The sequence below is a fragment of the Bombus vosnesenskii genome, unplaced genomic scaffold, assembly GCF_011952255.1.
Source record: "Bombus vosnesenskii isolate JDL3184/JDL3185 unplaced genomic scaffold, Bvos_JDL3184-5_v1.1 scf7180000013316, whole genome shotgun sequence".
Taxonomy (NCBI): Eukaryota; Metazoa; Arthropoda; class Insecta; order Hymenoptera; family Apidae; genus Bombus; species Bombus vosnesenskii.
The window spans coordinates 4,165,789-4,180,870 of record NW_022882962.1 but is presented as its reverse complement, the minus strand read 5'-3'; the positions used below and the strand labels follow the sequence as shown (position 1 = coordinate 4,180,870).

At 41.8% G+C, this 15,082-nt stretch overlaps 1 protein-coding gene across 4 annotated transcripts in view; it reads left to right on the top strand.

Annotated features, from left to right (window-relative positions):
* Positions 1 to 15,054, top strand: part of LOC117235535 (receptor-type guanylate cyclase Gyc76C-like) — a 100,565-nt gene extending 85,511 nt beyond the window's left edge. For 3 of the 4 annotated variants that reach the window (XM_033497665.1, XM_033497668.1, XM_033497666.1), the window contains 16 exons: positions 6,565 to 6,871; positions 8,048 to 8,194; positions 9,061 to 9,254; positions 9,643 to 9,802; positions 10,061 to 10,215; positions 10,353 to 10,640; positions 10,949 to 11,209; positions 11,296 to 11,367; positions 11,457 to 11,625; positions 11,802 to 11,951; positions 12,069 to 12,408; positions 12,499 to 12,622; positions 12,707 to 12,805; positions 12,880 to 13,024; positions 13,094 to 13,350; positions 13,422 to 14,333. In XM_033497665.1, the coding sequence (XP_033353556.1) occupies positions 6,565 to 6,871; positions 8,048 to 8,194; positions 9,061 to 9,254; positions 9,643 to 9,802; positions 10,061 to 10,215; positions 10,353 to 10,640; positions 10,949 to 11,209; positions 11,296 to 11,367; positions 11,457 to 11,625; positions 11,802 to 11,951; positions 12,069 to 12,408; positions 12,499 to 12,622; positions 12,707 to 12,805; positions 12,880 to 13,024; positions 13,094 to 13,350; positions 13,422 to 14,333 (3,780 nt within the window). Of the gene's footprint in view, positions 1 to 6,564; positions 6,872 to 8,047; positions 8,195 to 9,060; positions 9,255 to 9,642; positions 9,803 to 10,060; positions 10,216 to 10,352; positions 10,641 to 10,948; positions 11,210 to 11,295; positions 11,368 to 11,456; positions 11,626 to 11,801; positions 11,952 to 12,068; positions 12,409 to 12,498; positions 12,623 to 12,706; positions 12,806 to 12,879; positions 13,025 to 13,093; positions 13,351 to 13,421 lie in introns of all 4 variants that reach the window. The other variant, XM_033497667.1, reaches the window with a different exon arrangement.
* The last annotated feature ends 28 nt before the right edge of the window (positions 15,055 to 15,082 follow it).

Here is a 15,082-nt window from a genome sequence, read left to right as displayed (position 1 = left end):
TTCTCGTTGTTGGTTCAGTGAGGACGCCGCTTAACGCAGCAGAGGCGTATGGAATAGAAAAGAGAAGAAAGGAGGAACGACGAGAAATGGAGAGAGTTAACGAGCCGAAGGATTATCGATTGATATTCACGATAAAGAAGCTCCCGGTACGTTTCACCGGTCGGGAAGAGAGCAACGAATTTATCTGCGACACGGAGCGTGTCGTTTGGCAAGATCCTGGTGCACGTAAACGGTCTCCCTCGAGAACACTAATAGCCACCATTAACGGGCCAGGACGTGATCCGTTCACACGCTCGCGAATTCCGGGAAGCGATCTTTCCGTTCTGTGACTCGCGGTAGCTTCGCCGTGTCGTATCGGGAAGAAAAGGTATTTCTGGCACAACGTTACCGTTGTCGCTTGTCACCTTCGCCGCGAGAAGACACGTCCACTCGTTTACTTCGCACGAAAACCGATCGTGTCCAGGATACTCGATCGATTCTCCGATTTGTTAAATCCGGTGCTACCTGTCCAACTCGGAACGTGGAATAATTTATACCACGAAAGGGAAAGTGGGAAATTTGTATGTTTTTATAGACTTGTGAAATTACCACTTTGAGCTATAGTAATGATTTCTTCGTAAGTCCTATCTCTTGAAACGATCTGCCTATTTATAACTGTTGCTTCACGATAGATAGTGCTTCCGTTGTACGGTCGGACCTCGCCAACTCGAATCTCCAGGAAAAAATATCTTCGATTTATGCAGGTTTTGTCTTATCGAGGTTTTCGGCCAACGGAGAATTAACGAACGAGGAAGACTTACAGAAGCTTTGCACAGTGATTAGTATCTTTCAAATCGCAGCGATTCGAAGAAAGGGAAATTCAACTTTTAGAGATCAGCTATTTATTTGCAAACATAAATAATAATTTATGTTTATGTATATACAATATAATATGATATAATTTAGAGTTGTAGAGGCAGCGGTGAACAAAGTTCGACCTGTAGAGGTAAATTTCGACTTGCAAAGGATGGGATTCTGCGTGAGTTCCAATTATAGAAATAAAATAACACGCTCAGACACGTTTCAGAGATAGAGAAAGTTTGTATCTGTGAGAATTGAGAAAATTGTAATCTGATAGGAATTATCGAGGTTCAGATATATCAAACTTAGAAATAACGAGTAATATGAGAAAAAAAGAAAACAAGGTCATCATCCTTGTTTGCTTAAAATAGATAAGAAAAATTCTTATCCGTTTTTATTTATCTAGATACTCAAGGTAACCGATTTAGAGTGATTCATCGGTGTAGTTTGCGCAAACGAAGGCACCTGGCTTCTGGGTCGGTCCTTGGCCGTTTCTCGATATTGTTGACACTCGTTGATGTTCTGGACAGATTTAAACACGAGATTAATATTCCGACACGTTCTTAACTTCCTCTCCATAGAACTCCCTTCTTCATTGTCAGGTGTGACTTCCGTCTTACGCAAACAGGAAGAGCGATCGAGGGACAACGAGCTAGTGGCACGCTTTGTTATTTTTAGTCGTCGATTGATAGTATCGCGTTTTAAGCCGGGGCAAGGATCGATTCGCGCGATTAAACTGGCTCGCGAGATGAGACACCGATGGATTGCTCGATTGTTATTCAGCGGGCACGACCGCTGTCGATGCACCGGGACGCAACGTGCGTTGCCTATCCCGATGTAAAGACGAGTTTAGAGGCATAATTTTGAGCAACGACGTGGATCGGTGCCCGGCGGAAAGATGAAATATCCGCGGTTCATGTTTTATGGATGTGGCAAACAATTATAAAACAGTAGGGTATAAATTTAAAAAAGTGCCGCGAAGAATTCGCGATGAGACAGCATCGAAACGGACACTTTGTTGCTACTGTTTATGGCGACGATTTTGCGAGTTAACGGGGAACGATAACACGATAGACCATATGTGTTCGATAGCTACAACAACAGTTTGCGATTCTGCCATAGTAGAACTCTGTTAGTAGAAATTCCATTTATACGAAAAAAACTTCATTGTTAACGTCTGATTATCCGATATGTTTAGCCGAGCTGCTATTGTTTGAACAACTGCTCAGTTAGAGTTGCTTCAGTTAGAGTTAGACGAACGTTTAAAATACATATATTTATAATTCCCAGAGGAGACGCGTGTATCCTTGTACTAAATATCCAGTAGCATCTGTACAAGTTTTCGGATTTGTTTGAAACTCGAAAATACAATTACGATACTGGGATCTGGTTACGGTGCTAATGAAATCTCAGAATCTCGAAAAATTTCGTACGAGACATTAGACAACGATAGATTCGTAAAAAATTTGTACAAGCGTTCGGATAACTTTCGCGAGCCACTGTGTACCTAAATGCACGGCGAGGTCGGCTAGAGAGCAAGTACGATGAAAAAGGAGCGACGTGGAAAAAGAGCGTGGGCAGGAATTCCTCGATCGCGTTTCCAAAGGATCGCGAACGCTTGTTGCACAACTAACGCACACGATCGGCCAATAGAGAAAAGCCTCTCTGCGGTTGCAGTCCGCGGAGAGCACTCGAGCTCTCTCGAGCTCCCTCAAGGTGGTCTCGTCTAAATATAGCCGAGTGGAGCCCAGAATAACAGCACGTCGCGAGCCGGCAATGACCAAAGCCCAGCTCGTTCACCAAGCCAACTAAGAGAGCCAGCCAACGGCAGCCAGCAGGATAACCGACCAGGTCGGTCAGTTTTGTCTACCGGCCCTCGGACTCGTTCCTCCTTGTAACTTCGTAGAAGAGAGAAGAAAGGGCCACGGTACCACGCTGCCTTTAAAACAATGCTCTTCTACGACTCTTCCGAGTTAGTGTGCGCGTCCTCTTTGTTTGTTGGCCCCGTTGCCTCTAAGGGAATAGGGAACTGGTTCTCTCTTCTACGCCGGACCAGTTTCGTCTACCGGATCATCGATCACCGATCGACTTTTATGCAAAACTAGAGGACACGTCTGCGTGGCGTCGTTCGCGTCTTAAACAGAATTTACACCGTTTCAGTTTGCGGGAACACGTCATCGGCGGATGAAAACGAGGATGAGAGCAGCGGTCGTTTTCGATAGCGTCGTATTCCTGCAAAATGAAACAGTGTAAATTCAGCTTTAATTATTTACGTACGGTTGCAGCTGTGGCTCTTCTCTGAAAAGTTTCTGTTCAGATTATGTATGTAATAATTGATGTCTCTTCGAGTTTTCTTGAATACTATTAACCCTTTGTACCTCGCGAACGTCGGACTATCTGACGTTGATAGAAGAGTATTGTGTTCGTTGAAAAGACACGGGACAGGGAAGGAGACAAACGCATAAATAAATTCATGAACTTTTTCTTTTTTTAGACAAATCCTACGAGTTGAACGAGTTTTAAAGTTAAAAGGTTACTGGAGTTGCTGGTTGATATCGTAACAATATCCAGAACGCGGCGAATTAATATTTCCACCGGCAATGTTATAAATTCACATTAACGTCAAATTAGTAACTTTCACCAAATATATTCTGCTTAATAGGCATATGTTCAATAAAGGATGAGTTTCTTTATTCTGTCTGTTGCAAGTGTAATTGTGATTCGGTAGTATTCTGTGAATGCAGGATTGCAAAGCTTTTGATTGGAAATTTGTATGATTGCTGTGTAACGGCATGAATCAACGACGCAAGGATTAGTTTGATGAATCGTAAGATCGTCGATTGAATTGGTCAGGATTGAATCAACATCCCCTAATTCCTCCAAGGTCAAGATTATATACTCAACAAAGGCAACACGCATTAAAAGAGCTTTCTTTTAATCAAACACAGCAACATAGTAGCTGGAACGACGAACAATCGTAATTTTGTCATTCTGATGCGGCTCGACCAACATCCTCCCGCCATTGCCGAATCAATTTGTCTTTTTTCTTTTTTTTTTTCTTTCATTTCAATGTAATAACGATAAATGTCGCTATCATACGCGGCGTATAGTCATCTTCCGTTCGGCAAATTCACAAGCAAGCGTCGTACATTCACATGTATCGCGACGTCCGGTGTTCGAGAGGATAATCTTGGGAAAGGTGGATGTTCCTTTTGGCTCTGGTTTTTTCAAGTATTTTCCTCGGCTTCGTCTAATTTGGCATTTCGAGTGGAAGTTCTGCGCAAAAAGCACCGGTCAGCTTCACCATCGCACGCGGGACCGCGAATAAGAGAAAAAGGTACGATTCTAACCAGGTGGGTAAATCGCTGACGATCTCGACTTCCTGGAATCGTGGGAGGACGAGCAGAGGACGCTGGAAAGAGAGAGTGCTCGATTTTGGCGCGCGCGATCGTGTCCATGCGGATTGATCGAACGCTTGAAATTCTTTTTTGAAGACAGAATTATCGAAACGCAAGATATAGATTTTATTAGCAATTTTTAACGTAGATTATTTAACAAGACAGTCGCTATTTTTAAACTTCGTTCGTCCTCGTTCGTTTGCCGAATCCAATTTATTTATCAATGTCGCAGTGACAAATTGACATAACGACATAAATGGCCGAATTTGATAATTCTTTCATCGAAAGTAGGAAGTAAAGTGTCTGTGTAGTCGGACGTAAAATTGTGCTCGTCGTTCGTACATAAATAATATACGTAAATCGGTGTTGAAAACTATAGTTTCTTATATGTATCGAGCAATTTGCACGAAAGGCATATGAAGGTAAATAGGCAGAATTGAGCTATAAACGAAATTCTATTAAAATTATAATTGAAGCATCCGATACGCTACGGCAACGCCATATCGTAATACAGAGAAAAATCGTATAATATCAAAAAGAAGTGCTCGATACTCGAGTTAGTCGATAACAACGAATAAACGAAGAAGGGACTTCCTGGTCCCGCCAACGATTATTTTTCGCTGGCAATCCCCAAGCGGTAAGATAGTTGTAAAGATTCACGGGGCAACGCTCCCCATAACCGCAAATCCCATGGTCGGCAGACTGTAACGAGGGAAAAGTGACGATGGAGTTGCGGCGGTGGCGGTGATCGCGACTCGTTCGACGCATGAATTTCGTGGTCTCTTTGGTTGTCGGTAAAGAAGCCTACTCGGTTGTTCGATCGAGTGTGGAACAAGAGGAAAAGAGCGAGCGTATAAGCAGAAAGATGGAAGAGGGGAAAAAAGAAACGAAACGGAGTAAAAGAAGGAGGACAAGGAGGTGGAAAAAACAACGGAAAGTGGATCGTGGCCTGACGGTGGTCGCCACGGTTAAAGTAGAACTGACCCCCAGTTGTCACGTTTAATTTATATGTTAATGAGCGCATGTCACATTTCAACGGTACGGAGCAGCCGCCCCGTGCACTTCTCCACTCGCGATCACCGAGAGAAGAGAGAAGAGAGTTGCCCCGTTCATTCCACTCTCCTCCTGCCCTCCTTCGTACCGCCTGCCACAGGTTTATATTTAACCGCGCACCACACACCATGGCACCCGGCGCAGCCCACTTTGCCGCTTTACTCTCCTGCCTTCTACTCTTTTTCCATCTCTTCCATTCTTTCCTCTTTCTCTATCTCTTCAGCCACCTACTCCTTCTCTTCATTCTCTACACCCTTTTCCATCGCTATCGATCGCTCTGCTCTCAGTTGTTTTCTTTCTTCGATCCTTCACCTCCGTCGCTTCTCTCGCCTGGCCCCTTTCAGCTTTCTGGCTTTCGCTCTTCCTTTTCGACGCTTGTGACATTGTTTTCCGGCTGTTCGCCGATTCGTCCCCTCTTACTTACTGATCTGTTTTCAGTACTTTCGACGACACTTCGCGGCTGTTTTCGCGGCCTTTGTTCTCTTGTTTAGCTGCTGAGTGTTCAAGGTTCCTTGCGTAATTTTCAAACTCGAAACGTTGGAATTCGTACGCGTGGTTCGTTCACCGTTTATAAAAAATTGTAATCGATAGAAAAGTGTCACCGACGGTGTATGATTTTTAATGTCGCTGCTCGATCTAGAGATATCAACTTCGTCCCTTAACACGTTGACTGTCATGGTGGTTACGTGGTGGAATTGCAACGATGCAAAGCGCTAAATGCATCGTGAAACGCTTAAGCGATTATATTGTCTTAACAAGGTATCTATACGTTATATGTACAGTAGCTAGGAAAAAATATACGCGCATACCCTCGTTTTCCAGTGACTGGTCTCTTCGTCAGGTTCTATATTTCAGTTTCATAGCATCAAATTTCATTTTATTGGTACATACCACTAACGATAGATGATACGATATTTAATATATTTGGACCTAATTAATCGGCACGTAAATGCTCTAATAAATACAACGGTGTGCAAATACTTCTCTCGTATAGTAGCCGCTATGTATCGCGCTAAAATAACGAAATTTATCCACGGTCGACGCGACAACTAATTACCCTTCTATACTTAATTTCACCTCTCTGCAAACATAAACTCCAACATAGAATGCAACATTTCGGCCAAAACCTGCTAGAAACGCAAAACCAATACGAACTCCAACATCAACATTCGTTGTCCCAACTGGCTCGCATTAACTCGTAACGCAAACACTTGCCAGAGCGTGTGCACTTGAACGGACGCTAAACACGATCGGGAAACCGTGTGGATTGCAGAAATGCTCGGACTACAAGGCGTCGAAGGTGAACACGTTCGCGAGGACCGAACCACCGGACACGCAGGTGACGAAGTCGGTGATCGCGTTGTTGCTCCATTATGGCTGGAACAAATTCACTATCATCACGGAGAGTGCTTGGTCGACGGTGGCCAAGTCGCTGGAGGAACAGGCCACCAAGAATAATCTCACCGTCAATCATTACAAGACCGTGGAAGATCGACACACGTGCTGCGAGGAAAGGCTGCCTTGCTGTCAAGTCAGCGTATGGTTTCAACTCATACAGGAGACCAAAAATATGACCAGAAGTCAGTTGAAGTTTCGTTTACGTTCGATATTTCTCAGAAAGTCATCGAGACGACCGAAACGATGTGTTCGTCGAGAGCCGCCTTCTCTATCGGCCTCTCGTTACCGGTTCTGTTTGTCTTCGAATCGCGTGGCTTTCGTTTTTGAAACGGTTTTAGCGCGATTGTAACACGCGAGACTCGTGTTTCCTCGTGTTTCGAAATAGAGACGGTTCCATAGTACAACTTCATCGGTTGTTGAATCGCGCGAGTTCGAGCGAGATTTTAGTGTCCCAGATACTGGAATTGACCCCGTCAACGAAAGAATACAAATTGATCTTTAACGCGTTCGACTAAAGTCCAGTAGCGCGAGTTCGTTAGAAGACGGTAGAAACGAAGTTGACAAAATTTTTCTTTCCTATCGTTAAACTCAATTAGACTCGATACTATACTTAATATAGGACGTAACATTTATTAGGCTTAATCTTTAAAATTCTTTGGATGCCATTGGGGCTAGATCGCTTATAAAGCGAAAAACGACGCGTGTTATAGCGCAACAGCGATGATCGAACCTATATGGTGGTTGGAAAATTCTGTCGCCAGATTTTGCTTACCAGGTAAAATTAACTGGTGTTGAAGATTCGATCAAAAATTTGCAGTGCAGGCAACTTTCACATTCTTCGTTAAGCAGATCGATAGTTATATCTGTATAAAAATTCTTCACGAAGAAAAAAATGTTTAATATTAAGAATCGATCGTTGAATCAATTTGTAAAGGCATTGTGGAAGAATATTTGAATAGTGAAGATAAAAATAGATGGATGTCGATGAAACGTGACAAAGTTGTTACAACGATGTTTCGATTAATTCTACAAATTAACAGAAATTTCAGTCGAAACAGTCGATTTCTTTTCTCTCGGAGAAGAGGAACAGAAACAACAGAATTTTCCGATCGCGCGAATACTTTCCTTTCGTGAGTATTTTCGTGTGTTTCCTTCGTGAGAACTGGTACACGGTATATAGATCTATTTATTCCATGATCTCACCGATAATTGCGCGGCAAACGGAGCAGCCGTTTCCCGCCGGTAGGAAAATGAAGCGTGAAAGTCAGTTCCGTTCTGGAAATCGGTCGGTCGTCGTTGATGGAACGCTCCACGGGAGGCGGGAGCGCGTCTAACGGAAGGCGTAAATCTGTCGACAGTTTACATATTCCTGGGAACGGCGATGTCGCTGATAGACATGATGAACTCGATGCAGAATCAACGGCTGCTAGACAACGGGGAATACATGGTGATACACGTGGACATGATGACGTACTCACCGCGCGAGGCGCAAAAGTACTTATGGAGTAAGTACATACTATATATATATGTATCATACATTTACATACTATTAATATCACCAGACTGCGCATGTTTACGCAATATCATATTTTTACGATCCTATTTAAAGAACTGGAATCCAAGAATAGATTTGTTTTCATCCGTTAAATATTACAACGAACAGTGAATTTGAAGGACGTTTTATGTATCTCGGTATTTTAAATTTCCCGCTAATGCATAAACGTCCGCAGTCTGATAATCACGAACATCTTGCACGATAATTGACCGACTAGTCCACAAGCTACAGATTATAGGCTATAGGCGTCCGTTGCACGGTTTTACAATTTTGCAACTGCCTTGAATTTCATTTTTACATCTTGAGCTGTTAATGATACTTGTACAAGAAAGTGGCATAGTTAGATAGTTAGTTTAGTAAACTGTACGTAAGAATAAGCTCTTGTTACTGTCACGCGTGAAAATTTGTCAGCGCCGTAATTTCGAAAATTTCGCTGATAATAATTAGCGAAGTCGCGCAACAAGGCCCATAGCAGGTCCATTCCGGTAACGAAACGACTCGTGAAATTCGATTGACCCGATTGTTCGGTCTCCTTGGCGGTCCTCCGGTGTTCCTTGACGAAACGTACCGCGTTCCTCGTTACCTCATCATTTCCGTATCTAATCCGAGATTAACTGAACGTCATGGGTCAGGCATGGTTCGCTCGTGACCCGGTTTCCAGCACGTGATCCGATTTTAATGGACGTTCCTCTAGAGTCGTCTGTCCCGTGTTGTTGCTCCGCTCTCGAAATCAGATATTTCCGTTTCCCTCGTACGAAAGAGGGTACAACACCGCTCCTTTCTCATCTCGCCTCGCACGCGATCGGTCTCTTACAGAACCGGAACACTTCGACAATCTGCGGAATTGCCTGGAGCCGAAGGACTTCCTCAAGAGGGCACGATCCTTGATGGTGGTAGTATCTACGCCACCCACACAGAACTACGAAGAGTTCACCAAAAAGGTCCGGGAGTATAGCAGCAAGGAACCGTTCAATTTTGTCATCCCTGAATTGCTGAGAAAATACGAAAAGGTAACTTTCTTTATATCAAACGTACGCTGTTCGTCGAATGTTAACTCCTTGTCTTATAATTATGCTATGAGGGCTATTAAAAGCGTAGGATCTAGGCCTAAAAATACAGAATCTAGGTTTGCTAGTAATTGCTTAAATGCAAGATATTGAAACGTTAATTATTATTACGTATCACTACCAGATATATATTTCATAATAATACCCAGGTATTTAAAGCTAAAACTAGAGAACCAAACTTTGTTAGAAATACAATTTATATTTGTTAAATCGTAATTACGTCAAACGTTAAATCGCAACTGTGACATGGTAGATATCGTATTATATTATAAGAGAAGGAGCTGAAATTAAAATTCGTCTATCAATCTATAGAGTGATTTTCTGGTTTCAGTATGTGTCGATTCACGCCGCGTATCTTTACGATTCGGTGAAACTGTACGCGAGAGCCCTGGACCAGCTCCTGAGAGATCAACCAGAGCACACACTCGAGGAGATCGCTAGCAATGGCACTCAGATCATCGAGACGATTATCAGAAATCATACGTATCAAAGTAAGTATTCGTATAATTTGCACCGCAAATTGCTAACACGATCAAATTTAAAGTGGCTCGATCTCTCGATAAGGCTAGATCTGATTAGAACGAGTGGGTGCAATCGATACATCTATTGTCACGTAGATTTTTTGCGCGATTTCAAGACAATTAGAAACACTTGAGAATTATAGATCAGAGATATTAGATGTTAAAAAGATCGTTCTCGGTCCTGGATATTTACGGAAAAAAATGTATAATCGTGTTCTGCGAAAACAGGTGTCAGCGGCGCGACGATCAAGTTCGATAAGTTCGGCGACTCGGAGGGAAACTTCTCGGTACTGGCCCTGAAGAAGGATCCGTTCCGTTTCAACAACTTCTCCTGCGATTTCCAAATGAAGCCTGTAGGCCAATTTCAACAGGGTGAAACTCTAGTGAGTGAGTTGTTTACAGCATTCGTGCAGCTCATATCCATTCGCGGTTCTCGAATTACTCCTACGATCGTTCTAATCGACAAAACTTAAAAGAAGTTTAAAATTATCAAAATATCAAGGGTATCGATCGTGTCCAGGTGTACAGGCCATCGGAGGCGATGGACTGGCCGGGTAAGAATAAGCCGGAAGCGGAACCTGGATGCGGTTTCCTCAACGAACATTGTCCCAAAGATGACACGCACCTGCGAAGCATCGTGGCCGCTGGAGTGCTAGCTGTTTTATTGTTCTGCGCCGCGGTGATCACTATGAGCATATATCGAAGGTGGAAGATAGAACAGGAAATCGAGGGGCTGCTGTGGAAGATCGATCCGAGCGAGATACACGGATACCCTCATCTTGACAACATGATGTCCTCCCCTAGTAAGGTGAGATATCATTTGCCGTTTTCTAATCCCTGTATACTTTCTTAGGTACTTTATTTTATATATACTTGCATATCACATGTACTTTGAACTTTTTATTTCATTCTATTTTAATTAAACGCATAAAAATTCACAGTCTGACAAAGAACGTACGTATCTTTATTATACGTAAACGTTAGAGGTAAAAGATGAACGCTATAACGACGACCGCTGGCGCGATCATTAACTATTAGCGCTCAATATACATATTTATTTATCTAATGATTTTTCGAATTGTCGCACCATCTTCTATTATTGAACTGTCGTTGCAGTTAAGCTTAGTTAGTGCAATGTCCTACGAGTCAAGATGCGGGGGCCAGGTGTTTGCGCAAACCGGGCATTACCACGGGGTAGCAGTAAGGATAAAGGAGCTGAAGTTCTCAAAGAAGAAGGACATATCCAGGGACGTGATGAAGGAGATGCGTATCCTTCGCGAGATCAGGCACGGTAACCTGAACTCTTTCATCGGGGCGTGCGTCGAGCCAATGAGGATATTGTTAATTACGGACTATTGCGCCAAAGGAAGTCTTTATGTACGTCACCTTAATACACGAATGAACGTGTGTAATCCGGTCTGCTGGTGTTTTCAACGAATGATCGCATTGCGTATGTGTTTCAGGATATTATCGAGAACGAAGATATCAAGTTAGACGATATGTTCATCGCATCATTAGTTCACGATCTCATTAAGGCAAGTCTATATACGTGTTCGCACGGCAGATCAATGATATGTATACCGATTGCGAAACTATTGTGAAAATATTGTTTGCTCCGTTTCAGGGTATGCTGTACATTCATGAGTCATCTGTGCTAGTCTGTCATGGTAATCTGAAGTCATCCAATTGCGTGGTAACCTCGCGATGGGTACTCCAAGTTTCCGATTTTGGCTTGCACGATATGCGGCACTGCGCCGAATCTGACAGCATTGGTGAACATCAGTATTATCGAAGTACGAAAAGCAAAAAGAAAAGAAAAAAAGAAATATAACGATACTTTATTGTTCTATCGCCAATCGATTAGCGGACTGAAAATCATAGTCGTGTACTGATCTACACCGTTATGATTTTCTGCCCTTCGAAAGATTTTTGTGACTCGATTTCTAATTGAAATATTTCTCCTACATAGACTTATTCTGGAAGGCACCTGAACTATTAAGGAATCCCAATGCTCCGATCAGAGGTACCCAGGAAGGGGATATTTACTCGTTCGCGATTATATTATTCGAGATGATCGGACGGAAGGGGCCGTACGGTGGCGTGAATCTAGAACCCAAAGGTAAATATCCGTGCGTAGCTAAAAATCCGTAAGCGTTAACGATTGTCATTCGTTAATCGGCATTTGCCAAAAGGTATAGCTGCAGAAATATAAATATGAACGTTAACAAATTGACAGAAATCATAGACCGAGTGAAAAGGTTCCCAGAAGATGGTGAACCGCCGTTTAGACCTAACATAGAGATACTGTCCGAGTCTGAAGCAGACTGTGCTGAGTATATAGTTAGTACGATTACCGACTGTTGGGCGGAAAGTCCAGAACTTAGGCCCGACTTCAAAATGATAAGGACACGGTTAAAGAAAATGAAAGCGGGAAGGCATCGCAATATCATGGACCAAATGATGGACATGATGGAGAAGTATGCAAACAACCTCGAAGATCTAGTCAGTGAACGTACACGCCTTCTTTTCGAGGAAAAGCAAAAAACAGAGGATTTACTTCATCGAATGTTGCCGGAGTAGGTTGAACTATATAAATTCTTTCATCAAAAAGAAAGAAAAAAAAACTTTGCTATCTACATTAATGATACCACGTCTGTTTCTTACAGACCCGTTGCAAATTGCTTGACAAATGGAATCGGTGTGGAACCTGAAGCTTTTGACTTGGTTACTATATACTTCAGCGATATCGTTGGATTCACTGCAATGTCAGCGGAAAGCACGCCTTTCCAGGTATGTTTTTCAATTAAACTAATCTTTAAGGAAACAAGATATATATCTTTGTATGACTACTATTATAATTTCTTCGTTTTTCAGGTCGTAAACTTCCTGAACGACTTGTACACTTTGTTTGACCGCATAATCAAAGGATATGATGTATATAAGGTGGAAACGATCGGCGATGCCTATATGGTGGTAAGTAAATTTTTTTTATAAATTCTATACATTTTTTTATTCTATATAATTCTACGATACATCGCTTTTATCAGGTTTCTGGTTTGCCAATAAAAAATGGAAACAGACATGCCGGAGAAATTGCATCGATGTCCCTAGAACTACTTAACGCTGTGAAACATCACACCATAGCTCACAGGCCTCAAGACACTCTTAAATTACGCATTGGAATTCACACAGGTATCGTACCTTGGGAAAAAATATTAAACGCGATAAAAATGACATAAATATACGTAACAAATATTACAGGTCCTGTAGTGGCTGGTGTTGTTGGTTTAACGATGCCTAGATATTGCTTATTCGGGGATACCGTAAATACAGCTTCGCGTATGGAATCAAACGGCGAACCGTTGCGTATTCACATAAGCGAGCAGTGCAAAGATGCTTTGGATAAGGTCGGTGGCTACATAATCGAAGAACGTGGGTTGGTTTACATGAAAGGAAAGGGAGAAGTAAAAACTTATTGGCTCATCGGAGCTACTGAAAAGGCCATTCAAAAACGAGAGGTTTGTATAAAAATCAATATAATAAGATTGTTAGATCAATGTCATATAATCTTGATTTTTATGTTAATTAGGTTGACGTCGGTGATCTTCCACCACTCTTTTGTAGACCAAGAAGAAGTCCGAAATTAAATTCAGATTCTCGACAGGCTTCGTTGCTAGGTGGTCTAGGAGCTGGCAGTCGCAGACAGTCGAGCGTTCCAAGACCAACGCCGGATGACTCCTCGTCTCAGTACGGAGGATCCAGTCCAGTCCCTAAACCTCTTAACTCTCGGAAATTAGACCGATTTCCTCTGTATTTGACCGATAACATATCGAAGACAACGCTAGATAACGTTGCGTTGCAAGAAGAAGTTGAAAATCGGGCGGCTAACATTAAGATAGCACTCGATGATTTCTTTATCGACACGAGGCCGAAATTTAGGAAAAATGCAAGAGTTCTGTCGACGATTGCCTCGTCGTCCTCTACGAGCGATTATCCGTTCCAAACGATAATACGGGAGTCACGTTCGTTAGACCCTTTCCCATTGGAGCTCTATAATAAGAGGTTCGAGTCGCCGAATTTCTCTTGGAAGGAACCGAAGAAAAGTTTTCGATCGCTAGAGAATTGTGAAAAGTGCACACGGACTAACTCGAAGACGAATATTTCTGAGAAAGTGTTGAATAACAACTATCCGAATGGTAATGTAATAATAGTGCCCCATACGGACGAGTCGCCGAACGAAGCAGAGACACCATTACTAGGAGATGAGAGTGGTTGTATGGGAGAAATTATGCCTGTTAAACGTTGGCGTTCTCTCGATCAAGTGGTATCCGTTCCTAGTACAGACAGTGTGCCTGATAAAAAATCTTCCGCAAGAAATTCGATCAGAAGTTGGTTGGTAAATCTATTCAATAGCAATGGATTACGCAACAGCGATGTTTCCTTAAGAAGGGGTGTAATAGCAGGTTACGATATACAGTCGGAACGTGAAAGTATAGTTTGATAGAAAATTGATTTTGTAGTCGAGAGAAAGAATGAAGGGAATTCGAACATGGAATCTTCTACTATAAAACGTATGAGTGCACAAAAACATTCTTACATTTATGAGTCATAAGCATGATGTATTGTTGCCATTTTTTTAGCGTATAGATATGTGGAATGTGTGGGTATAAAAGTTACCGACCGTGTATATTTTTAATACCTAGATATTTTATGACTTGTATTAAAGTACGCTTTATATTGGCGACAAACACGTTTTTTTTACATAGTACGAGATTTATCTGTTAAAATTTTTAATCCGAGAATATAATAAAACTAGAATGACTTATAAAAATGATTCTAACCAAAGTATACACAAGTACAGAAATCATGTAAAAGAGTCTGTCTCGACGTAGCACAAATGATTCCCATTCTAATACAAACAGAAAGAAGAACGTGCATAGTTGAAAATGTACATTTACGCAAGTTCGAATACACTCGTTTCAAACATATGTATGTATGTATATATATGTATGTATGTACAATTTCGATACTTGTTCACTGAAGGAAAGCAAATTATCCGTATGGCTGTGAAAAGTGAACTAGATTGTACCTAAGGTGCTTAGTAATATATCATCTTGTCAAATGTATATAAGTGAATAATAATATATAGATGTAAAAATAAAATGTAAATTAAAAGAAATATTATCTTCTGTAAGAGCTGATTAAAGATTCATCTTTTGAAATGTTGTATAACTCCAATTTTTAGTAGAA